At 45.8% G+C, this 25977-nt stretch overlaps 1 protein-coding gene across 1 annotated transcript; it reads right to left on the reverse strand.

Moving 5' to 3' along the window:
- Window positions 1-13270: 13270 nt before the first annotated feature.
- Ptcra (pre T cell antigen receptor alpha) lies at window positions 13271-19188 on the reverse strand. Its single transcript, XM_076859508.1, has 4 exons — window positions 19131-19188; window positions 15628-15948; window positions 14564-14608; window positions 13271-13518 (listed from the first exon to the last, which is right to left on the reverse strand). The coding sequence occupies exons 1-4, from the start codon at window positions 19186-19188 to the stop codon at window positions 13271-13273; spliced, it is 672 nt and encodes a 223-aa protein (XP_076715623.1).
- Window positions 19189-25977: the final 6789 nt, after the last annotated feature.

Below are 25977 nucleotides of genomic sequence, written 5' to 3' on the forward strand. Positions count from 1 at the left end.
TCCTAGCGGTTGGATATTTTTATTACTTTATGAAAACTTAAAAGGACTGAAGCCCAAGACTTTGACTTGTCATTTTCTGGTCTTACTTCTTGCTTAAAACAACTGAATGTGGGAAATGCCTCTATCCACCCTGAGAATGTGTCCACCAGTACATGCTGCTCTTGCCATGTACACCATTAGCCCACCTGGGATTCTGTGGTCAGTCTGCTGTCCATCATGAGTGACTCACCCAGGGCTCCCTGACATCTGCCATTGTTCAGAAATGGGGTCATTTTGCAGGCAAACGATGCCACCTCCAGCAAAAGAGGCATGTTCCTGCAAAGTTTTTAGACATAACCGAGCACCTGAATGACACAGTCCAACCTCAGCAACTGCTCAGCTTCAGCACAGACTGGATGGCTGCCACCGTACTGGTGTTGATAGGCCCCAGGGGGCTGCAGTCACAGGGTGGGGGTGAGGGGCCACTGAAAGGCCAAGGTTCGTTGTTGGAGATTAAAATGCACACACACAGATAGCAGTGACAAAGATGAAGCATTTTACTGCAAGCTGGTTCTAGCTTATATAGAAAGTGAGAGTCAGTTATCTTAAACCAGGAAGTTCCTGGGGCCAATCATAGTAAAGGTCAGGTCATCACCTACGGTGCACGCACATCCGCCCTGCATAAGATTCATGGGGAGCACGAACTGTCCACCAGTACGGAAGAAAAGAGGGCCAATTAGAAGGTTTTCAAAACAACTTGTTATCCGCCCACTGGCAACTTGCCCGCCGCCATGTTGCATTAGGGGCTCCTTATCTGAAAGGCTCAGGGAGTTCTGGCCACCCACTGGGAATTTGCCCGCGGCCATGTTTGAAAGGCCCAGGGAGTTCTCAGAGAGACTCCCAACATTTTCATTTTTTTGTTATTATATGGAAAGGGACATAGATTCGTTCTGGCTACTTCCTGCTGAGTGGGGGCGTCGCCAGGGAAGGGATCTGAAGGAGGGAAGTTAGGAGTCCCCACAAGAGAGCTGCAAAGATTGGTATAAGGTCAGATGAGACATCACAAAATGTTCCCTGTAGCCAAAGGTCAATTATCACTTCAGTCCAGTCGGTATAAGTCTCTACGGCGGGTACAAGCCAGGCATCATCAGATATCGCTGTCAAGAAGGTATCCCAGGAATCCCTGATGAGTCCCTCAGCATTGTGGGGGGTGTGCCCTGGAGAAGGCCGTTGATTCATCTGTGGCCAGAAGCTGATAATTTCTAAGTAGAAGCTGGTTAAAAGTTTAGTTAGAGATTTTACCTACTTGAGTTTGAATAAACTTTATAATACATGGTAAAAATAGATACATTTAAAGATTACACACAGTGCTTCAAGGATAGGCCATACCCATGCCAGAAGGGGAGTGGACATTAAGGAAGAGAAAAGGTTTTGACTTGTTGGGGTCTTTAAGGTGGCTTCCAGGTCAGTGAGCTTAACAACATTGTCTTCTATAAGACCCGATTTATTGATATAATAACAGCATTCTTCCCTAAGGAAAAGACAGTTTCCACCTTTTCGGTGGTGAGTAAATCTAGGGCCCTGCGATTCTGAAGGGTGACTTGTGCCAAGGAGGTGACCGGTTTGTGTAAGGATGTTAGAGATTCTGCTGTGGAAGAAAGTGCTCCTTCAAGTTTTGAATTAGTGTCCTTGACAGCTCATAGGGAATGACCTAAGGCTCTTCCCAATAACCCTGCACTTGCCACTGAGGCCGTTAATGAAATGCCTATCACTAACAGAAGGAATGCAGCCCGTTTTCCACGTTTTAGAGGGTTAAGGATGGATTTTACTTCAGGGCTGCTATAGAGAGTGAGTTGTGGAACTATGGTGACTAATAAACATGGGCTAGGCATGTTGGAGAGTATAATGGTGGTGAGAGTGCCATTGCACCAGAAGAAGAGCCCTGGTGGGGAATAAGTGGTGTGGTTGATGGTTAGGTTACGGTGGCAAAAACCTGCCAGAAGGGAATTGGGAGTTGCGGTTCCCAGAAGGCAAACTCGAGGAATCATGGTGTGGTTATTTTCCTCGGGTTCCCATAAAGGAACATTCTGCAGGGGTTTAATAGGATCGTTTTTGTAGGATGAGTTTGGCAAGCTGGAAACTTTTATTTGAACTGTGGCAAGTAAGGGCTGTGCTAGGGAAGCGCACAGAAAGCAATTTGCTAGACTTGCAGTGGGGAAAGTTTGGTTTAGGTAGGACAATGTGTCAGTGATGATCTGTAACCAGGTATAGATCGGTGAAGCCTGAGAGTCAGAAGTGCGTTGGCTTTCTAGGGATGCGAGCAGCCGTTGTTCTGAGTGTTTTATGTTGGTTGTGACAAGAGAGAATGGGGACTCTATGGAAACATATTCCCGGGTAATGGATAAGGAACCACAGGGAGTGGAGGCATACCCACCGCAATAAAAGGAAGCTTTTACTCCTGCTGCCCAGCGTGGGTTCCCAGGGTCTGGGATGGTCAGCTTGTATTGGTGGGAGGCAGACTCAAGTTTAAATCTTCCTACATTTAATTGCCCTGAATATGCATCATGAATTCTACATGACCAATAGGGGCACCTCCCTAGGTTTCCGGCCACTGTTTGCAGTAATCCTTATTTTGGTCATATAAAAAACATAAGTAAGGGCGGCTGGTTGCTTAATGAGCTCAGAGGAAGAGGAAGAGAGTACAATATAGATGGCTGAGGAGCACCTGTTAGGGGACAGTCAGAAGTGGTAGCCAAGTGGGTGGTCCGGGTGTTTTTTGTGGTATGTTTCTCTCACCTTGAATCTCCAGATGTACAATGGTGAAGGCATTACCCTTGGGGTGAGGATGAGGATGAGGATCAGAATGTTAAGGTACATTTTTGGATATGTTCTCAGCTATGAGTGTAAGGGCAGAAACACAAGAGAGATGAATTTTAAAAGGGTCAGTAGGGTGGGGAGAGCAAGCGTATGTAGGTGTGGATTTTTGCGAGTCCTCTGGTCCGATGTTGCCAGAATCAGTTTCCCGGATGCATGGTTTGAGCCTGGAAATGTGAATCCGTGGAGTTAATTGATTATTTGTGAGTCTGAGTTTTGCTGCCGAGGGCAATGATAACCGAGGCAGGGCCCTCCAATTTGGAGTGTAATTGGGGTCTTTCACCTAGGGGGCAGTAATATACCTGTTGGCCAGGTGTTAGGGTGAGGGGATTTTGAGTAATAGTTGGGTCAGGTAAAAGCCAGTCCTGGTATTTCCAAAGTTTAGAGCATAGATGAAAAGGAGAGGTAGAGCATAGGAATCAGGTGTAGGTAATTGTTCAGTCTGTATTCGGGGGGGGGGGGGGGGGGGCGGGTAAGAATGTACGGCCAAACATAATCTCAAATGGGGAAAGGTTGAATGGTTTTTTTGGTAAAGCCCTGAGATGCAACAGGGCCAAGGGGAGGACCTTAGTCCAGTCTAAGCTTAATTCAGTGGTGAAATTGGTGAGGGTTTCTTTGAGAGACCGATTAGTTTTTTTCAACTTTCCCGGAAGCTTGGGGACGGTAAGGGCAATGGAAATGCCAAGGGAGTGATAGTGCGCTAGCTAGCCCCTGAGTTATCTGTGAGGTAAATTCTGGACCATTATCCGATTGGATGGAAGTGAGCATCCCAAAACGAGGGATTATGTCAGATATCAACTGATCCACAACATGGATGCCTGCTTATTGAATGTGGGAAATGCCTCTATCCACCCTAAAAATGTGTCCACCAGTACTAAGAGGTATTTGATGTATTTTACCCTGGGCATGTTTGTGAAATCAATTTGCCAGTCAGCTCCCGGGGCGTGACCACAGGCTTGATGAGAAGGATAGGGTCTGGATTTTAAGGGGGTGTTGGTATTGGTCCTCTGGCAAATCTGGCATGTGGATGTAACCTGTTGCAGAAAGGTCTGATCGTCAAAGGAAAGAGGGAAAAAAGATTGAAGGAAAGTCGATAAGCTCTGGAGGCTAGAATAGAACAGTGAATGGAGGAATCTAATGAGCTGGTGAGGGTCAAGAGGTCATTCCCCAGAGGAAGGGTGAGGGTCAGGAGGTCGTTCCTCAGAGGAAAGGTGGAGTAATGAGGAAGAGGATGGGGCCTGTAGGCGGCTGACCGGGCTGCCTGGTCAGCTTTAGAGTTGCCCACTGTGGCAGGAGAAGAGTCGGTCTGATGGGCTTTACAGTGGACTATTCCCAGCTGTAAAGGCAGCATGGAAGCTCGTAGCAGATTAGAAATAAGGCTGGCATTTATAATAGCAGTTCCTTTAGTAGTTAGGAGTCCCCTCTCCTTCCAGATAGCCGCATGAGAAACCAGTATATGAAAGACATATTTGGAATCAGTGTATAGAGAAAGCTTTTTCCCTTTTGTTAGTTCACATGCTCTTGTGGCAGCTATAAGTTCTGCTTGTTGGTTGGTTGTGTTGGAATTGAGGCAATGAATGGTGCAGGAAGGCACCGGTCTGCGTGTTCCCTTAGGAGTTTGTGTGGAAGTGTGAGATAGGGCAGGTAGGACACAAGGGGAGGAGGAGTAATTGAAAGCTTTGGGTGGTTAAGAAAGGGCACCCATAGAGTTGCTCAAAGGGGCTAAGGCCTGAGGGGGCCTTTGGGGCTGCCTGAATTCAGGTGAGGGCCAACAGAAGGAGATTGGGCCAGAAGAGCCTAAATTCAATAGCAAGTTTAGTGAGATGATCCTGGAGAATGCAGTTAGGCCTCTCAACCTTACCCAAGTATTGGGGTTGGTGGGGGATGTGGAGCCTCCAAGTGATGTTGAGGCCTTTGGAGACTAGCTGAACAACCTGAGAAGTGAAGGCCAGACTGGATGGAGGTGGGAAGTTCAAACCTGGGAATGATCTGCTCAATGAGGATGGAGGCAACAGTGTCAGCAGTTTCCCTGGATGTAGGGAAGGCTTCTATCCAACCTGAAAAGTATCAACCCAAGTAAGTAGGTAGTGAAGCTTTTTTGTGCCTAGGCACATGAGTGAAGTTGATCTACCAGTCTTCGCCTGGCTAGCGGCTCCTCATCTGAGGTGTGGGGAGTTTAGGTTTGATGCTTCCTTGTGGGGATACTGTAGAGCAGACAGAACAAGCAGAGTGGTCCCACTGGAGAGTAGTTCTCATTCCTAGGAAGTGAAAGAGGGGTTGTGAAAACTGGAAAAAGGGGTTAGAGAGGGTTTTAGATGGGCACAGAGTCTCTGGAGCCAGAGGAGTCTCTGGTCATGAGTCATAGGTCTCCATCTCGGGCACCAGGGCTGGTAGTCTTAAAGAAGGAGTTGATTGACTGACTGGTTGGTGAATCTATGTATCTGATCTTGCAGGAACTTCTGTAGGCAATTTAACAGACGTGGTCCTATTAGTGGTCCTATTAGGAGAAACCTAAAGAGGACTAATAGGGGTCCTGTGAGGGGGAGGAGCCAAGGCCATATTTAACTGAACATTCCCCATGGAGCCTGTTGGCTTAGTTGCTGTTTCCTCTTTTTTTAGCTGTTTTTGTCTTTCATTACTCCTAGGAATGACTGTGTTTTGACTTAACTGTTTTTGGGAGGTGTTTAAGATCAAGCTGGTCAAAATTGACTTTGTTTCTATCTATTGTTAAGAGTCAGCCGAGTTCCCATAGGGGCCGTTCCTGGGGGAACTTTACAGCAGCTTCTCAGTTCTGCTAGTGCCATTTGCGCTAAGATGGGTCCAGGTCTTGCTTGACCATGTGGCTTCCCTTGGAAGCATCAGAGATGTCTCCCTTCTCCAATGACCCTCCTATTGACAGCAAATGCACGGATTGGCTTTTCATTCTCCAGTGGTCTCATTAATCTCCCTGATCAGGAGGTTATGTGGCCCAGAGTTGCAAAGCTCTTTAGAGAAGTTCCCTGCTCCCTGGATTCAGATTGACTCAGAGGGCCAGAGCCAAATATTGGTTTTTTTGGCCATTTTTTTAAATTTTTTTTTTTTTTTAAAGAGAGAGGGAGAGAGAGAGAGAGAATTTTTAATATTTATTTTTTAGTTCTCGGCGGACACAACATCTTTGTTTGTATGTGGTGCTGAGGATCGAACCCGGGCCGCACGCATGCCAGGCGAGCGCGCTACCACTTGAGCCACATCCCCAGCCCCATTGGCCATTTTAATTTAACTTTAAATCTTGATCATAAACATCCAGCAAAGTCAGTTTCACTTTAAATTAAGAGTACTGGGCTTTACCTGAAGTCTGGCCTACTTTGGAGTCATTCTTACACGTAGTGAGATGGGACATAGAGGCCTTATCTCAGGTAAGGTGGTGCTCTTCATAAATCTTAGGTAAAGTGTTCTAGTATTGAAGTTGACATTTGTTTTTAAATATCATTTTATAAAGTTTATATAAATTGATGCTTGATGTCACATGAATAATAGGTGATACAATATAATATCACATCTAAAATATGAATTAAATAAAGGCTGAAAGCTTTTAATCTTTTGTAGAAAAGTAGCAAAGTACTTTTGTTTTTGCAGTACACAATTAATCACATCTGTTGATCATTTCATGAAAACATAAACAATGTTTAAGTATATGGAATTATACTGTTGTAGGGACAGACAAAGCAAGGCACCTAAGATAGCACCGAAGATAGGGAAACAGTCCTATTTGGTTGCAACCAGATTCAGAGGGCACTGCTTCTGTTGTAATCAATTAATACCCTGAACCCCAAGTTTAGGTAGTTTCAGAATTTTGCATCCAGCATGTAAGGGGAGGGGCTCAGAAATTCACAGTCTGCAGAAGTTCACAAAAAGCAGTTTGTTTGGTTTTTTTTCCTCTGTTCTGGGCAAGTTAACTTTTCAAGGACACCTGGGAGGGGAAGAGCTTTTTTTTCTTTTCCTTTCCTCCCCTGCCAGCTGTTACCATGGAGCCCAGTTGGTAACTTCTCTTATCTTAGAAATGTAGCCATCTCTGTGAAGCCCCAGCTCAAGGCCAGAGGCCTTGTTCACATATTTTGTGAAAAACTAGTAAGGGCGTGTCTAGCTTTTGGAGTGCTGATTTTTCCAGCCAGTGGCCAAGTAGAACAGCGCAACACGAAAAGAGGAAGTTTATCTACACTGAATTTTTTTATAGGGATTCTTTTGCTGAAAGTCCTAAAATCAGCCATGGTGAAGACTTCTGGAGAAGGTCCGTTAAGATTTCTCTGGGGGCCTGGTAGGGAGGGGGAAGACGGGAAGGCGGGGCTGAGAGCAGCTCTGGTGGATCTGAGAATGAGGAAAGAGAGATGTAAAAGAATAATGGAAAAGGGGTTTGGGATTTTCCTAGCAACAAAAACTTGAGCAGTAGAACAGGTAGAGTAGAGGGGAAGATGGGAGTGAGTATCCCAAAAAGCCTGTAAGGGACTTTAAATTTTTAGTAACCTGTTTTCAGTGATGACAAAGCAACTTTAAAGGCCATTTTCACCAGATCTTGGAGGGGGTCTGAGGGCTCTCCTCAGCTGGTTTGAGCTTTGGGTTAACTGGTAAGAGGACCTGGTGGGACCTGATGTGGGCACTGACAGGAGAAGAGAGGAGTGAGTGAGTGGAGGGGTACCTCTGTACCTACTACCTCAGCAAGGGGGCAATGGTCTGAGAACCGGCGGAGGTTTGGGTTTTTGATCTAGTAATTGGAAGGGAGAAATCAGGTTGTTGAGGTAGGTGTGACAGCAGAGAGTCTGGGGCAGAAGGCTGAGGGTGAAGATCTATTGGAGAAGCATAGTTCAGAGTAGGAGCGAAGGAGGGAAAAGGCCTCCACATAGGAGGATCTCTTTCCACCCTTTTGAGCACTTGCAGAAGTTAAAAAGGTCACGAAGAATTTGAGGATCCAGAGACCCCTCTGGGGGCCATCGGTTTTGGTTGTCTAATTGGTAATATGGCCAATTTTATGTACTGAATTTGAAGAGGAGTTTGGGTTTAATGTCAGGAGTGAGGGACAACTGGTTAAGATTAGCCAGGAGGCATTTGAGAGGGGAATTAGTGAGGAGGGAAGAAGAGGCTCCCATGATGACTCTTGATAGAAAGAAAAGAGGTGAATGGCCTGGACTGGAACGGATTTTGGTTGAGTTTCCTGCAGGCGTCCCTGACAGGATAGGTCAACCAAAGAGACTCGGGAGAGCCGGGGCCGGGAGGGCAAATGAGTCGTCACCCAAGAGCCCAACCAGCAAGACCTTCTGAAGGCCGGGAATCACAGGCCACGTAACGTCAGGGCTTTTCCCAGGAGAGGAGAAGGAAAATTTAAAGAGAGTCAGGGAGTGCCTATTCTTCCATCCCTTATAGCTCATCAACCATGAAATGGGCATCCAGAGAGTCCACCGTAACTGTGAAAGTTGTGGTGGGGTGCGTTCTCTCCTCCAAACTAGGCGTCAAGGGCCTTACTGGACGTTCACAGCCAAAGCCTTTGCAAATAGCCGTTTGGAGATAGATTCCCAAAGAGGGGGAGGGGACTCACCAGTTGTTGATCAGAAGGAATTACCTATTGGAGAGCCGGTGTTGGGTGGAATGTAGCAGCGCTCAAAAAGATGAACGAGGATGGCGGCGAACCTTGAGAGAGGGGGTCCTCAGAATGAGGAATTTCCCCTCCCGGGTTTCGGCACCAATGAAAGGCCAAGGTTCATCGTTGAGGATTAAAATGCACACACACAGATAGCAGTGGCAAAGATGAAGCACTTTACTGCAAGCTGGTTCTAGCTTATATAGAAAGTGAGAGTCAGTTATCTTAAACCAGGAAGCTCCTGGGGCCAATCATAGTAAAGGTCAGGTCATCACCTACGGTGCACGCACGTCCACCCTGCATAAGATTCATGGGGGGCACGAACTGTCCACGAGTACAGAAGCTGGGAGGGCCAATTAGAAGATTTTCAAAACAACTTGTTATCTGCCCACTGGCAACTTGCCCACCACCATGTTGCATTAGGGGCTCCTTATCTGAAAGGCTCAGGGAGTTCTAGTTGCCCACTGGGAATTTGCCCACCGACATGTTTGAAAGGCCCTGGGAGTTCTCAGGGAGACTCCCAACAGCCACCACCTCCACAGCAGGCAGAAAAGTATGTTGTGTCACATAGTGACACTCTGTCAAAACAGTGAGGAAGTGATGTTAGGAATGCCAGTGGTGCATGTCCTTTGCCCATAGAGAATAGGACACTAATATGACTTTCATATCTAAATTCCTCTAGAATAGCTTACCATCCAATTAAGGTCATTAAGGGTCCTAGGTTCCATCTTGGCCCTTTCACACCAGCATACGTCCCCAAAAGAAGTCACTGAGGGGAAGCATTCTGGGTCTGGGTGTCTTAGTCCATCCATCCTGTCTCAGTAAAGATTTGTGGCCATGGACTCACTGATTCAAAATCCAGCCTTTGTCAGGCGTACGGATGACATAATGTAGAAAGCAGACACATTTGCTCAGAAGGCAGGACTTTTAGAAGCCGGAAGTTCCCCTGATAGGTAGCAGTGACATCCTGGAGCATGAGTGTAAGAATGGAGCCTCATGGGGACCACGAGGGCAGAGAAAGCAGAACTATCAGTTCTGCTCCCAACCTGCTTCCCCATAATGCCCCACTGTTGTGGACTCAGGGATTGCCAAGAGACCCGCAAAAGTAACCATTCGACCTCAGCATTGCATGGTGGGCTATGGAAACTTCACACATAAGCAAGAGCCCTAAATTCTGCAGAACAAACTTAATGATTTGCTTTAATTAATCCACAAGTACTTAATAAGTGTGGCTGAGTCCTCCTTGGATTCCTGTGTCCTCACAGCCACAGGTCCACCCTAAATACAGGCAGGGGGCATAGTCTATGTGCAAAGACAACCCAGTGCTGGGCTGCAGGTGTGACCAATGCTGAGGCCACTCCCACAGATAGCATGGAAATGGAGAAGGCCCTGAGGTTTCAAGTGTTTAAATCTCTGGATGGACAGGCTGAGATGAACCCTGGGGGAGGGGGGGTAGGGCAGCACAGCCCAGACCCCAGGAGCAGGGAATGACAGGGTACAGCACTCCCAACTGTCTGCCCAGGAAGTGGTCAGCCCTCCATTCCCAGTGGGTGGTCTTGACACCCAGGGATCTGCTGGAAGAAGCCAACAGTGCTGGATCTTGGAGACTCAGAGCTGGCCACGCAGAGCACTGAGAAATTCAGGAGACCCAAAACAGCAGAAACAGCGATGGAGTTTCAGCTTCCTAAGTTGCTTTGTCTTGTTGAGCTCATCTTTTCCAGCCCTGCCTACCACAGACCCAAGGCACTAGCATTAACCACCTTGACAAGCAGGGACGGGGCAAGGCACTAGCCTTTCTCAGAGATGTTCTGACAATAAGCCAACTGTAATTAAGTATTCATCACCTTCTTTAAAAAGTAGGTATTTCCTAAAGTAGCCTAACAGATCATCTGTGAATTAGTAGCTAACGGGAATATTCAGTCATTTCTCATTTTAATCAACTGGACAGACATTTCTTGGGTGTCTATTGCATATTGAGCACCACTCTTCACATGTTAATGCTGAATTTTCCCTTGGAATGTCTGAGGAATCCTGTTAACTTTCTGGCTCCCAGTGTGCTAAACCCAGCAAACACATGAGGGGAAGACTGAAAAGCCCCAGAGGAGGCAAGACCCATACAGGAGCTTTGCACCCCCCAGAGGAGCCAACCCCAGACCTGAGCCAGCCATCCTGTCATAGAGGCAGAGAGCAGATAAGGGCAACCCCAGGGCTTCAACATAGAGGCTGGCCTTGTTGGACAGAAGGCCAACCAGGTTGCCCTTGGGCATCTGGCTTCACGAAGATACAAGGTTGAGGATTTGAATGTTGTGATAAAGGACTCCACCACTCAGCCAAATCTGTCCACTTGCTCTGCGGAGGCAGGGATGGTGTCAACCCTGGTTGTCTTTGTAACCCAGCAAGGGCCCTGTGCCTGGCATGTAGCAGATGCTCAATAGAGGAGGAAGCAAATAAGCAAATGAATGTACAGAGGGTGGGACTGGACTTCAGGAACAGTCACCAAACAGAGGCCTCCTTGAAGGCTTACAGCAGGAACCTAAGGTGTGCAAGAACAATAGAGCTTCTTTCCCTAAAGCACAAGGCACACTCCCCAGTGCTTCCATGAGCTCTATAACTGGACAACCAGGGCCTCCTATACTACAGAGGGGCAGCTGGGACACCTGTATTTATACCTTGGTCTGGGATCTATGGTCTGCAGTTCCTAAGAAAAGCCACAAGCCCTCCTCCACCAACAGCAGACAGTGGCCCAACTGTGGATGCTGGAGTCAGGCTGTGGCTTCTGTGGGTTTCAGACCCTGTGCTGAGCTTTATGACCCAGGGTAGGTCAGAGGAACCCGTGGCTCAGTGTCTTTTTATGCATGATGAGAGTGTGAGAGAGCCTTTCTTACAGGTTGATGAAGATGACAGGGATTGATGAACTGTTGTTTGCACTTGCAATACATTTGGAACCCATCTGGCACATATATGTACATACATACAGGGGACATTAAATAAACATTAAGAAATGTTCTAGAATGAGGGCTGGGGTTGTGGCTCAGTGGTAGAGTGCTTGCCTAGCATGCATGAGGCACTGGGTTCAATCCTCAGCACCAAATAAATGTAAAATAAAGATATTGTGTCTACCTAAAACTTAAGAATAAATACTAAAAAAAAAAAAAACTGTGTATGTGACAAGACATTTTGAATAGGCCAAGCTGTGGCATGTGGAATTCCACAGTACAAGGATCAGGACATCCTCCTGAGGTTCTCTCTAGACTTGATAAGACTTGGAGAGGTTCAGAGGTCAGCCATGGGCTTTGATTTCCCTAGGCCCAGAAGCCCTCTTGGGAGATGATATTAAGCCAGCCACAGTGGGAAATTGACAAGCTGGGTAGGGCAGGACTGGGAATTGGGTAAGATGGAGAGAGGAGTTGAAGCTAAGGGACGCCCTCCTTCTGGAACCCATAAATAGTGGCTGAGAGAGTAATGCATTCCACTGTCATATATAAATTAAAAAATAAAAAGAGTGGCTGAAAGAAAGCCTAAGCTCAGCATCTGGGCTGAGAGCTGAGAAGATATAATGGCTAGAAAACGTCTGTGGCTTCAGATAGACCCTTCCCTGGATACAGCCCATGCTTCCTTCAGTCTGGGTGCCAGGGAAGGTGCAGGCCCTGTAGGGTTGGTGGATACATTTATCCCCCAGAGCTCTGGAACCCCTCTCCCCCTGCTCCAACAAGATGAGCAGTGGAGCAGACAGTGAGGGTCTCCATTGCACAGCAGCTAAGAGTGCACAGAGGCTCTGGGAAATTGGGGTTTCACTGACGTCATCTGTGAGGAGATATTGAGGCATAGTTTCCCATCCCCCACTTGGGGGAAGGAAGATTACAGGAGTGTCATTGATCCAATAGACTCTCCTGTGGTGCCCAGGGGACATCTGGATTCTCTTGAGAGTGCTTAGATTTTAGGAGTGATTCGTGGAGAAGAACCCTCAGAAAAGGCTGGATTTCCTGTCAGCGCTGGAGAAATCAGGGACACACAGGTCATACTCCACTGTGGAAACTTCATGTTCTATAAGAATTCCTCTTTAGGAAACAAAGCCAAACAAAACAACAATAAAAAAATGCTAAATCTATTTAACACCTGGTTATAGTTGATGCTCAATGAATATTTATCAAATGAATAATGAATGCCCCTTAACTAATTGATAATGTGTAAATTTGGAGTTACCATCTGATACTCCTATCATCAACATGATCCTGTTCCCCAGGAATCCTGGCCCTGTTCACATTTGTCGAGTCTGTACAAGACTTTTAAGACCAGCATTCATTTCCCTGGGTTCCTGGGCTCCCTGCCCTACCCTTTTACAGAGGCTGGGCCAGGGTAAAGAGAAGAGAGGGAACCTTGCCCAGAACCTGACTGGGGGAGGAGACAGCTTCCCCCATCCCCCAACCCCCCTCTACAATTCCCAGGCTCTCACTCTCAGGAAGCCCTCCTCCTCAAGAGAGCCTTTTCAGATTTCTTCTCCCTCTAATCTGCCGCCCCCACACACATGAATTAAAATATTTTTCATCTGCTGTATCATTTAAATTCTTTAATTGTGCTCAGTTATCTGTACCCAAAATGCTCCAGAGACTGGTCAGATCCCCACCCTCAGGGGCTCTGTCTGATGAGAGTCACAGCCTTTATCCTGGGAAAGCCCTCTGTCCCAGGGCGAAGAGGAAAGCTCCAGTCTACAGGAGAAGGCGGGTCACATAAAAAAGGAAAAAAAAAAAAAAGAAGCTCCAAGACTTGAGGAAGGAACACTGAGGGCTCAGGGTGAGTGTCAGGTCCAGCTCAGCTCCGTGAGAAAGTCCCCTCCTGGAGGCCAGAGTTCCTGTGCTCCTGACCCATATGGCAGTTCAGCATGGGCTGGGCAGGCTGGGTGTGCTTACAACCTGAAGTCCCTCTGAAAGTGCAGGTGGTGGTAGCTGGGGGCTGCATTAAGAGGCAGCTGCAGGTCAGGAGCACATCAAACAACAGCAGCTTGAACAGCAGCAGCCGAAGAGCACCCAGCCAGAGGGCCTGGCCAAGTGTCTCAGCCCCTGCGTGGAGAGGAGGGAGTGAGGAACCTGGAGAAGTCCCCTGGTGTATGTGGGGTAGAACTCAGGGGCATTTGACCATCGAGACACATCCCCAGCCCTATTTTGTATTTTATTTAGAGACAAGGTCTTGCTGAGCTGCTTAGCACCTTGCTTTTGCTGAGACTGGCTTTGAACTTTCGCTCCTCCAGCCTCAGCCACCTGAGCTGCTGGGATTATAGGCGAATGCCACCAGGCCAGCTCTGCTTTCTGCTTTGTCCCCTCTTCAAGGGAAAGTCCTCATTTCTTACTGGTAATAATAAATACCTTCCTGTCCCTCATTTTATTTTCTTCCCCCAAAAGTTGGGGGTGAGCTGGCAGGAATTAACAATTTGGTGTAGAGACTAACTAGTTCAAAGTTTTTTATTTGACCAGGCACAGTGGCCCACGCCTGTAATCCCAGCAGCTAAGGAGGCTGAGGCAGTAGGATCTCGAGTTCAAAGCCAGCTTTAGCAAAATCAAGGTGCTAGGCAACTTAGTGAGACCTTGACTCTACATAAAATACAAAATATGGCTGGGGAGATGGTTCAATGGTCGAGTGCCCCTCAGTTCAATCCCCGGTACTACCACCCCCACATCCCACCAAATTTTTTAATTTGGTCAAGAAATAGAGTTTAAGACTCTCAGTCAACCACTCCAGCTAGTTTCCCATTTACACAGGCTCTCCCTGAGTCCACTCTCCGGGGTGCTGAGTCCACTCTTGGGCTGCCCAAGGAGCCACCAAGGACCCTTCTATTGGCTCTCAATTGTGCTTCTCAACCGATGTCCAGGAATTAGGCTGGGGCCAGAGAATTCACCCCTAACTTATCAGTATCTGGTCAGATGGGGTAGACTGAGGTCCAGGCTAGCCAATACCCCAACCCAGCAAGGCCACCACTTTATGAGACACAAGCTACCCCACATACACCCAGGAACCTATCAGGTCAGAACAGAATGCTCCACGCAGGCCCAAGGTCCTGGTCTCCATCATTTATTCCCAGCCTGTACCACCCTGTGCCCAAGTACTCACCCCTGAGGGTATCCTGGAAGCAGGTCCTGGCTCTGGAAGCCTCTCCTGCCAACCAAGGAGAGGGGAGTGAGTTCTTCTGGGATGGATCATGCACCCTGGAGCACTGCTCAGGGGCTGCACACACAGGCCCCCGTGCTATGCCTCTGTCCTGGCATGGAGGTGGTGGCTTTCAGGGCACATAAACAAATGCACCCATAGCAGAAACTGCTGCAAGTCCTCTGAGGGTCTCAGATCCCCTCAGCCTACCATTCCTGTTCTGTGGGGTGGGGAGCCAAGGTCCCTGAGCATCTTCACAGCCACTTGCTTTAGAAGGCAGGGCATTTATTCAACATTCCTATTTAGGAGATGCCCAAAATGAGATCATCCAGAAAGATGGGGTCAGTAATCTGGTCAGTAATAATAAGACCCTACCACAGCCATGTGACTTAACCACCCTGTGTCTGTGTGCATAAATGGGGACAATAATATTATCTATTTCTTAAATGGGAAGTGTTTAGAACAGTGTCTGGCAGAGAGTAAATAATAAGTAATTCAGAGAAGGGCATGGTGGCACGTGCTCAGAATCCCAGTGACTTGGGAGGATGAGGCAGGAGGGTCACAAGTTCCAGGCTAGCCTGGGCACCATAGCAAGACCCTGTCTCAAAATAAAAAAATAAAAAGGGCTAGGGATGTAGCTCAGTGGTAGAGCACCCCTGGGTTGCTGAAAAAAAAAGTGATAGAGATTTATCATTTAACTATTATTTGCAGGTATGCTTACACACACACACACACACACACACACACACACACATACACACACAAATAACTCTAGGAGGTAGAAGGAGTTATTATCTATTATTATCTCTTGGCAATGATGCAGCAGAGTCTGGATTTGAAATATCACAATTGCAAACCCCAGGACTCACAGCTCTGAGGTTAGTCTGTCCTGAGCCCAGGCCTGGATGGTTTCTACTTGGAAACCCTTTATGACTCCATGACTTAGAGTTGATCCTCCCTCCCACCCAGCTCCAGGATGAGTGGAAGGGGACAAGGAGCATCCAGAGGAACCCAGACTCCATCCCCACCTGACAGCTGTAGGGGCTGTGTGCTCTGGCTCTGGCCCCCAGGTCCAGGTCCAGTGTGGCAGACCAAAGGTTCCCAGGCTGCCAACTCCTCAGAGGGCAGGGACAGCTGGGCCAAACTAGTCCAGGTGCCATCTGCTGCTGCAGAAGGACCATAGGTGAAGGCATCCAGTGTGCTGCCATTGCCTCCTGAGAACCATATAGGACTTTCAAGGCCTGGGGGTGTGACATCAAGGACCAGGCAGATGACCAGTGTCTGCTGCTTTCCATCCACCAGCAGTGTGATAGGTGGGGCCAGAGAAGGAAAGGGTGTGCCAGACACACCTGAAAGAGAGCACACACCTAATGGAGGCACATCTCATTGTAGGGTAGGGTTCTAGGTTTCTATCTTTCCATTTATTCTCCCACCATCACCACCCACCCACCTATCCTTCTACTTAGCCACCCTCTTTGCATGTATCCCTCCCTGTTTGCATTTGCCTATCTAACCTTCCTCCCCCCATCAATGCAGTCTTTCATTCACCCAACTATTTATCCCTCCTTTATTCCACCGTTCATCCCTCCTTCATCTATTCTATCTTCCATCTATATGGCTGCCCATCAATTTACCTTTCTGCCTACCCATATATCATATCTGATCCCTTTTCTATTCCCAGTACTGAGGATATAATATTGCATAAGACATTGTCCCTGGCTTAAGGAACTCAGTCCCATGGGAAAGACAGCAGATACATAAACAAACACTTATCATAATACCATGTTGTGCCAGCCTTGGGAGAGTGGTTACCTCCGGGAAGGAAGGGAAGGAAACAGGCCCTGGAATAAGATCAAAGATCTGATTCAAATAGGCAAAATGTTAACAATTTGCTAATCTGGGTGGAATGTGCATGGGTGGTTTGTTTTTGTTTGTTTGTTATTTGTATTATTCCCAGTTATTTCCTGAACACCTGAAATCTCCATCTTTCTTTTCTTTTCTTTCCTTTTGTTTTGTGGGGGAGGTACTGGAGTTGTTACGATTATAGGCCTGTACCACCAAACCTTGCTCTCCTCATCCCATTTTTAAACAGCTTTGTTTATATTTAAGCTACTCATTGTACAATTTACTCATTTAAAGTCTAGGTCTGTTATTTCTTTCTTTCTTTCTTTCTTTTTTTTTTGTATGTTGATGAACCTTTATTTTATTCATTTATTTACATGTGGTGCTAAGAATCCAACCCAGTGCCTCACACATGCTAGGCAAGCATTCTACCACTGAGCCACAATCCCAGCCCTAGGTCTGTTGTTTCAAATTTAAAAAAATAAGTCATGTGGGTACTGCAAACATCTATCCTATATTTTCCAAAATAGTCCTGATTTTCCACAATCTTATTCTTTTCAGTAAAGATGAATCATTTAAGATATAACAAAATGTTATTTTTTCAGTAGATTCGTTCATATAAATAAAAGTTCAAATGTAACATCTATAAACAAATTTACACCATGAGTTAAGTGTATCCAGATTAAAGAATGCCTTAGAGACAAGTGTCTCTATAATCCCAGGAGGATCAAAAATTCAAGGCAAGAACCATCAATTTAGTGAGGTTCTACACAACCGGTTTCAAAAAACAGTAAAAAGGAGCCATGCCAGTAATCCCAGTGGCTTGAGAAACTGAGGTAAGAGGATTGTGAGTTTATAGCCACCCTCAGCAACCTATGAGGCCCTAAACAACTCACTGAGAGTTTGTCTCAAAATAAAACACAAAAAAGGGCTGGGGACTCAGTGACTCAGTGGTTAAGTGCCCCTGGGTTCATTCCCTGGTACCAAAACAAAACAAAAGGGGTGGGGGGCAGGGAGGCCGGGGATGTGGTTCAGTGGCAAAGCCCCTCTGGGTTTAATCCCCAGTGTTTAAAGAAAAAAGAAAAGAAATGCTTCAGATGATAGCCTGGTGCAGTGGTGCATGCCTGTAATCCCAGTGATTCTGGAGGCCAAGGTAGGAGGATTGTAAGTTTGAGGCCAGCCTCAGCAAGTTTTTTTTTTTTTTTTTGGGGGGGTGGGGGGGCAAGGATTGAACTCAGTAGCACTGGACCACTGAGCCACATCCCAGCCTTTTTTTTTTTTTTTTTTTTTTTTTTGGCTTTGTTTAGAGACAGGGTCTCACTGAATGGCTTACTATCTTGCTTTTTCTGAGGATGGCTTTGAACTTGTGATCCTCCTGCCTCAGCCTCCCTAGCCTCTGGGATTATAGGCATATACCCCTGTTCCCAGCCAGCCTCAATAACTTTTGAGAGTCCCTCAGCAATTTAGTGAGATCTTGTCTCAAAATAAAAACAAAAATAAAAAGGGCTGGGGAGGGCTGGGGCTGTAGCTCAGTGGTAGAGCGCTTGCCTTGCGTGTGGGAGGCAATGGGTTTGATCCTCAGCACCACATAAAAATAAATAAATAAAGATATTGTATCCATCTACAACTAAAAAATATTTTAAAAGGCGGGGATGCTGAAGATGTAGCTCAGTGGTAAGCAGGGTTAATAATACCACCCCAGCAGAATATTGTGAAGACCAAAGATCCTAGGAATTATTATTATTATTTATACATTTTAGTATTATTATTTTACCAAATTACATTTTGGTATTATTATTATTTATATTAATATTACTAGGGCATTGCAAACAAAGGGAATAGAGAAGGCTAGGAGTAAGCCCCAGGACCCTCAACTTTCTGAACCTTCCCAGCTGTACAAATAAAGACTTTCCTAAATTGAGTGCAGCTTCCACCTCCTCTGTGAAGCCTCCCAGGGTTGTTCCTCCTCCCCTAGCTGCTTCCTTCCCACAGCTCAGGCCTCCTGCCATGGGTGCTCTCTGCTTCACATGGTGTTGTTTTTTCCCTATGGGAGGGAACACCGGTAAAACCCTGGATCTAGCTTTAGATGAAGTAGACTCTCCCACTCAAAGGGCAAGGACCTTTTCCCTTATGTAAATATGCCCAGGATTCCAGATGAAGCTAGAATTCTTCCCTAAACCAGAGCCCTTTGCTCCAGCCTTGATCTTTGGAGGGCTGAGGATAAACACCCTGGCAAGTCACTCAAGCCTTGGAACCTCTCCTGAGACCACTGGCAAGGGGAGAGCTGGAAGGGAACCTGAGACACCCTGAGCCCTATAGGAATGGAGCACTATGAGGGCAGAAAGGAAGGCACAGAGCCTCACAGTGTTGCCCCCGTCCCATTACCATCACTTCCTACCAAAGAACACCAATCTGGCTCCACTAACCCCCGACGTCCATGGACACCATCCAGTTTGCTCTTATTTCTCCATCCCTCCAAGAGGGACTGCCTTCTCTCCCAACTCCTCCAGGGCAGGACTTGGGGCCCCTGAGCCAGGTGGCTGGGAGATGGAGTCCAGTGGGAAAGGGATGATGCCTTCTGGTGTGACCCTGGGTTCGGGCTGCTAACTAGCTATTGTCCTGTCTCCTTGCATTCCATTCATACCCTGGGGGGTGGGGGGAGGGATGCACAGTGGAAGGGGGTGCTTACCTGTGGGCAGCGCTAGACACTCAAGGGCCAGGAGAAGCAGCAGCCATGGCCCAGCCATGGCCCGCTGGAGGAGGCAGAAGCCAGCTACAGACCTGAGGCTGGGGGGGGAACAACCCTTGAGGTTGCCTCCCAGGCCACAGGCCCAGCTGCACCTCAGCTGCTCCACCACGAGCTAAGCCGTTTCCCCACCCCAAGTCCCAGTCCTCTCTGGGGGCCAGGGAACTCAGGGGCCACTCCCACAGAAAGCTCTTGCTCGCCCATCATCTCCCATGCTCTCTCTTGTTTCAAGAGCACTTCGCAGTCTGCAAAGCCCTTTCCCAGTCACTGACTCACTAGAGGACAACTATCATCCACAGGTCACACACACCAGGAGGGATGTCAGGGACTCATCCTGGCCCTTCACTGGATCAGTTCTTGAGGTTGATCTTGAATTTGTAATATGAGTTCCATTTGGAGGGTGAGGCAACTGAGTTTCTGAAAGATGAGTGACCTGCCCCAGGTCACACAGCTCACAGGTGGCAGAGCCAGGGCTTGAATTATTTCCAGATGGCTGGCCTTAAAGGCAAAGAATAAAAAATAAAAATAAAAACCCAAGAGACTTCTTGCTATAGGGTGTAAAGGGGAAAAAAATCCTTTGTTTATTTACTTATCTTATTTTTTTAATGGTTCTGAGAATTAAAGCCTGGACTTCATACATGCTAGACAAACATTCTACCACTAGGCTATATCCACAGCCCTCACTCTTTTTTCTTTTTTTGGTCGTAGGGATTGGAGCCAGGGATGCTTTAACACTGAACTACCTCTGCATTTCCTTCTATTTTTTATTTTGGGATAAAGACTCAATAAGTTCCTTTGTATCTCACTAAATTCTTGAGGTTGATCCTGATTTTGTAATCCTCTTGCCTCAGGATCCCCAGATGCTGGGATTACAGGTATGTACCATGGTGCCTGGCTCATTATTTATTTTATTTATTTATGTATTCAGTTAGTTAGTTAGTTAGTTATAGTGCTGAGTTCAAACCCAGAGTCTCATGCATGCCAGGCAGACTCTCTACCACTGAGCCACATCTTCAGCCCTTTAAAAAAAAAAAAAAAAAAAATTTTTTTTTAGTTGCAGATAAACACACAGTATCTTTATTTATTTTTTTTTTGTGGTGCTGAGGGTCAAACCCAGTGCCTCACACATTTGAGGCAAGCGATTTACCACTGAGCTACAGCCTCAGCCCATTCAGCCCTATTTTTAAAAAGATTTTATTTATTTATTTATTTATTTTTGATTTATTTTTTAGTTGTAGATGGACACACGCCTTTATTTTATTTATAAATGGTGCTGAGGATCGAACCCAGGGCCTCGAACGTGCTAGTCCAGCTCTCTACTGCTGAGCCACAAGCCCAGCCCCAATTTATTTATTTATTTGTAGTTGTAGATGGACAGAATGCCTTTATTTTATTTGTTTATTTTTATGTGGTGCTGAGAATCAAACCCAGTGCCTCACACATACTAGGCAAGAGCTTTACCAATTAACCCTATTTTTTTTAATTTTTTAATATTTATTTTTTTAGTTTTCGGCAGACACAACATCTTTGTTTGTATGTGGTGCTGAGGATCGAACCCGGGCCACACGCATGCCAGGCGAGCGCGCTACTGCTTGAGCCACATCCTCAGCCCTAACGCTATTTTTTTTTTTTTAATTTATTTTTTAGGTACTGTGGATTGAATCCAGGGGTACATTACCACCAAGCTACATCCCCAGCCCATTTTTATATTTTATTTAGAGACAGGGTCTCCCTAAATTGTTTAGGGCCTCCATAAATTGCTAAGGCTAACTTTGAATTCACGATCCTCCTGCCTCAGCCTCCCCAGTTGCTGGGATTACAGGTGTGTGCCACCATGCCCAGTTTATTCTTTACTTCTGAGACAGAGTCTTGCTAAATTGCTTAAGGCCTTGATAAAATATTGAGGCTTGCCTAGAATTTGCCATCCTCCTGTCTCAGCCTCCAAATCCTTTTATAAATAAAACTTTTTATTTACATTGTATTTTTTCACAACATCTTTATTCTATTTATTTATTTTTATGTGATGATGAGGATTGAACTCAGGGTCTCACATGCACTAGGATAAGCGTTCTACCACTAAGCTACAGTCCCACCCTGTATTTATTTATTTTTAAGACAAGTTCTTGCTATGTTGTATAGGTTGACTTGAACTCTTAGGCTCAAGTGATCTTTCTAGTTAGCCTCTTGGGTAGCTGGGACACCACCATGCTCAACTTCAAACTTCCTTTTAATTAATTTATTTATGTACTGGGGATTGAACTTAGGGGGGTGCTTTACCACTGAGCTACATTCTCAGCTCTTTTTATGTTTTTAATTTGGAGATGGAGCCTCACCAAATTGTTGCTGCTGGCCTTGAACTTGAGATCCTCCTGCCTCAGCCTCCCAAGTCACTGGGATTACAGACATGTTTCACAATGCCCAGCTCAAACTCCCTTTTTAAAAATAAACTCTTTATAATGTCATTTTAATTGACTCCATTAAATTTTATCTGAAGCTGTCATTTTGATCCTAAAATTCCCCATCTAGGCATAAACTGTAACGAGAAAGTAAGATATTCAGCCAGTGTAGAACAAAGATTGATACACAAAGATGTTCTTTTATATCTAAAAATTATTATATATCTATAATAATTAGAGATATAGCTCAGAGTATGTTTTATATGTACAAGGCCCTGGGTTTGATACTCAGGCACCAAAAAAAAAAAAAAAAAAAAGGTTGGATGAATGAAGGTTTGAAACTAGATGCACAGTACCTTACACCTGTAATCCCAATGACTCCAGAAGTTGAGGCAGTAGGATCACAAATTTGAGGCCAGCCTCAGCAATTTAATGAGGTCTTCAGCAACTTAGCAAGATTCTGTCTCAAAATGAAAAACAGAAAGGAATTTCCAGCTCTGGGCCTCTTCTCTTTGGAGAAGTCTCCCTCCATATCTCTATTTTCAATAAATCTACTTCTTGTTTGCTAGGAAAAAACCAAAAATACAAAGCAATGGGGATGTAGCTCAGTGGTAAAGGACCCCTGAGTTCAATCCCTGGTACAAAAAAAAAAAAAAAAAAAAAAAAGAACATGAATGTTATATATCTCTTTGAAATCCTGCATTTAATTCTGGGCATAAACCCCAAAGCAGAATTAACTGCTGGATCATGTGGCTCTAAGGGTCTTGATTTAACATCTGAGCAGCCATCTTAAATGTTAACCAATGTTAACCACCACCTTATGAGATAAGTTTTGCTTTCCTGTACTCCCTCTTACCCAAACTCTCCCCACCCTGATTAGTGACCTACCCCATGGTACCATAACACTAAGCCAATCCCAGGACACGACCCTTGATTCTGGAAAGCCCCATGGTGCCATCAACCTAAGCCAATACCATGTTATTCCCACCTGCCTAGCTCTGGCAAGCACCCCAGATCCTATCCCATAGCACCCCAGCTACAACTCCAAGAGCCTCAACCCACAAAGGCTCAACACCTGAACATCTCCAGGCCTCTCCCTCCTATATAGAAATGGCCTTTATGTGTCAGCTCTGCCTGGTCTCTGTCTTTCATTTCTCTCTTACCCGTCTCCCGTTCCTCACTTTCCCTTCAATGGCAATTTTAATTTTAATTGTTTGAGGAATAGCTAGACCATTTGCTATAGCAGCTGCATCATTTTACCATTCTTACCGTCTATGCACAGAGATTCCAATTTCTCTACTTTCTCACCCATATTTGTGATTTTGTTTTGCTTTGGGTTTTTCTGATGGAACTCAGGAGTGCTCTACCACTGAGCTACATCCCCAGCCTTTTTTATTTTGAGACAGGGTCTCACTGCATTGCTAAGGCTGGCCTCAAACTTGCAATCCGCCTGCCTCCGCCTCCCAAGTAGTTAGGATTACAGTCTTGGGTCGCCAAGCATATCTGATTTTCTGGTCCTTTTGATACTGGCTATCTTCATAGAATGAAGTGGTATCTAATTGTGGTTTTGATATGTACTTCCTTAAATGATTAGTGATGCAGAGCATCTAAAGCTTCAGTAAGGTATTTTAAGGCTCTCCGTTACATGTCTGTTATATTATGTTCCACAGTAATGAATGATTCAATCCTATACAGATTTCTCATTCCTTAAAAGGAAAAAAAATAAATCAATAAATCTTGTTGCTCAGAAGTAGAGCCTTTGCCTAGCATGCAGAAAGCCCTAGATTACCCCAGTACCTTCTCCCACCCCACCTCAAACTAGTTTAATCAGTTAAAAATAAAAATAGTATTTCATTTCCCTGATTACAACATTTCCCCATTTAGTTATTTCCTGCACTGCATTGTCTTAGTTTTGTTAAAATTTTTACATACAGAATAAAATTTTCACATACAGCACAACTTTACATATTTTAATCTTTGTATTATTGCACTTGCTGGAGCTGTTTCCCAATTCATTAACTACTTCCATTTTTTCAAACCTATAATTTTTTATTTTGTATGAACCAACAATCCACTGTAGGATTTACTCATCCCCTTTAAGCCTAGAAATCCTTCCTCTAGAGAATTAACATACTCTCATTTCTGTTGTATTTTTGTGCATGTTTGGCTTAACCTTACCCACCCCAGGTGTGTGTACGGTAGAAGCTGTGCATCTAAAGCACATATTTATTCCAAAGAGCTAGTCATTATCCCGGGATGATTATTTATTGATTAATCCTTCCTGATCCCATTATTTCTGAAATGTTCCTTTTTACATGTTAATGTCTTTTATATAGACAGGTTTATTTCTTCTTGAACCTTTGACTTCTTTATTCTGGTGCCATCCTCATCCATTTGCGCCGGGATGGTTGTTGTTGTTATTATTATTATTATCATTATTATTATTATTTAGTTTCCGGTGGACACAACATCTTTATTTTATTTGTATGTGGTGCTGAGGATCGAACCCAGCGCCCTGCGCATGCCAGGTGAGCGCGCTACCGCTGGAGCCACATCCCCAGACCTTATTCATTTTTTTTAATATTTATTTTTCAGTTGTAGTTGGACACAATATCTTTATTTTATTTGTTATTTTTATGTGGTGCTGAGGATCGAGCGCTCTACCGGTGGACCACAACACCAGCTCCTGGGGATGGTTATTTTAATGACCACGTTGCGTCCCCAGGGAACCTGGGCTGCCCGCTGCGCTCCACCCTGCCTCCCACTGCTGCCTGGAGGCCGCGGGTTCCACGTGTTCCCAGGCCCCGCCGCGCCCAGGTGCGCTGTGGTGGTGGGTTCCCGCCGGGAGGGGGAAGAGAGGAGGCAGGTGTCCCTAACGACTCTCCAGTCCTCCAGCCCGGGGAGGTGCCTCCCAGCTCCGTTACCACATTACAGATGGGGGAAAAGCCCCCTGGACTCCTAGGTTTCAGGACCTCCCCAGGGCGCCTCGCCTCCCTCCCAGCTGCCTGCTTCGGTCGCCTCCTTGTGCCAAAGCTCCCCTATCTTTTACACACTTCCAGTTGCCAAGGCAGCTCAGGCGACCCTGGCCCAGGGTCTGTCTGGAAGCTTTCTATCTGCTGCCCACATTGGTTCCCGCCTTCTAGGACCCCGGGAATTTTCCTCTGCCCCCACAGTCTTGCGGATTCTGAAGGGCTTTCCCGGATGGGTAGGGATGCACACGCACAGCTACCTTTGAGCTCCACCCCTGGAGCCTCCTACTTGTAGAAACACCAAGTTACATCCCTGAAGATATTCCAGCAGTCAATGGTGAACCTTGGATGCACTAGGGCGATGTGTTTGCAGGTCGCTCTCCCCAAAGCTCCCAAAGGTTGTTGGGAGAGTTTTAAGTACACCGGCAAGCTGTGGTGGCACAGGCCTATTATCTCAGCTACTCAGGAGACTAAGGCAAGACGATCCCAAATTCAAGAGCAGTTTGGGCAATTTAGTAAGACCTTGTCTCAAAATAAAAGGGCTGGGGCTGGGGCTGGGGCTGCGGCTGGGGCTCAGCCGTAGAGCGCTTGCCTTGCACGTGCGAGACCCTGGGTTCCATCCTCAGCACCACATAAAAATAAATAAAGATATTGTGTCCAACTAAAAAATAAATATTTTAAAAAAATAAATAAAAGGGCTAGACTTGTAGCTCAAGGGTAGAGCACCTGCGTAGCAAGGAGATCCTGGGTTCCTCCCCAGTTTATGACTGGTTGAAGACAGGACAGGAGTACATATTCAAGCACTTGCCACCTGGTAGGTGCTCACTCTGTCATTCCTTCCTTTCCCTCTTCCATATGTACAGGTAGAAAACCAAAGACCCTTATTAAGCTGATATGAGACACATGGGATGTGAAAAGGAAAATCAGGGAAAAGTAACTGTGTGTTAGAGAAGATTGCCAATTTTACCAAATAATTATGGATTTCGAATCTGATATACCAATTAAAAGAATATAACCAAAAGGACGAGCAGGGACCAGCCTATGTATGTACTGAAATGTCAAATAGAAGTTTCTTCCAGGAATTCTGACAGGGTGCCATTCCATTTACCAAGTAAAAATCCTACAGTGTTAATTAAGGCTGGGGATGTAGCTCAGTGGCACTGTGCCAGGTTCTGGGTTCAGTCCCCAGCACTGGAAAAAGGAAATCCTACACTGTTACTTACAATTAAAAAAAAAATCATTTACATGTTCAAAGATAAGAAAATGGCTGAATGAATTATGGTGCATCTACATGAGGAAATATTATGCAGTCAAATATGCATTAAAAAATTTTTTTTAGTTGTTGGTAGACCTTTATTTCATTTATTTATGTGCAGTGCTGAGAATTGAACCCAGAGCCTCACACATGCTAGGCAGGTGCTCTAC

The sequence above is a fragment of the Callospermophilus lateralis genome, chromosome 6 (genome assembly GCF_048772815.1).
Source record: "Callospermophilus lateralis isolate mCalLat2 chromosome 6, mCalLat2.hap1, whole genome shotgun sequence".
NCBI lineage: Eukaryota > Metazoa > Chordata > Mammalia > Rodentia > Sciuridae > Callospermophilus > Callospermophilus lateralis.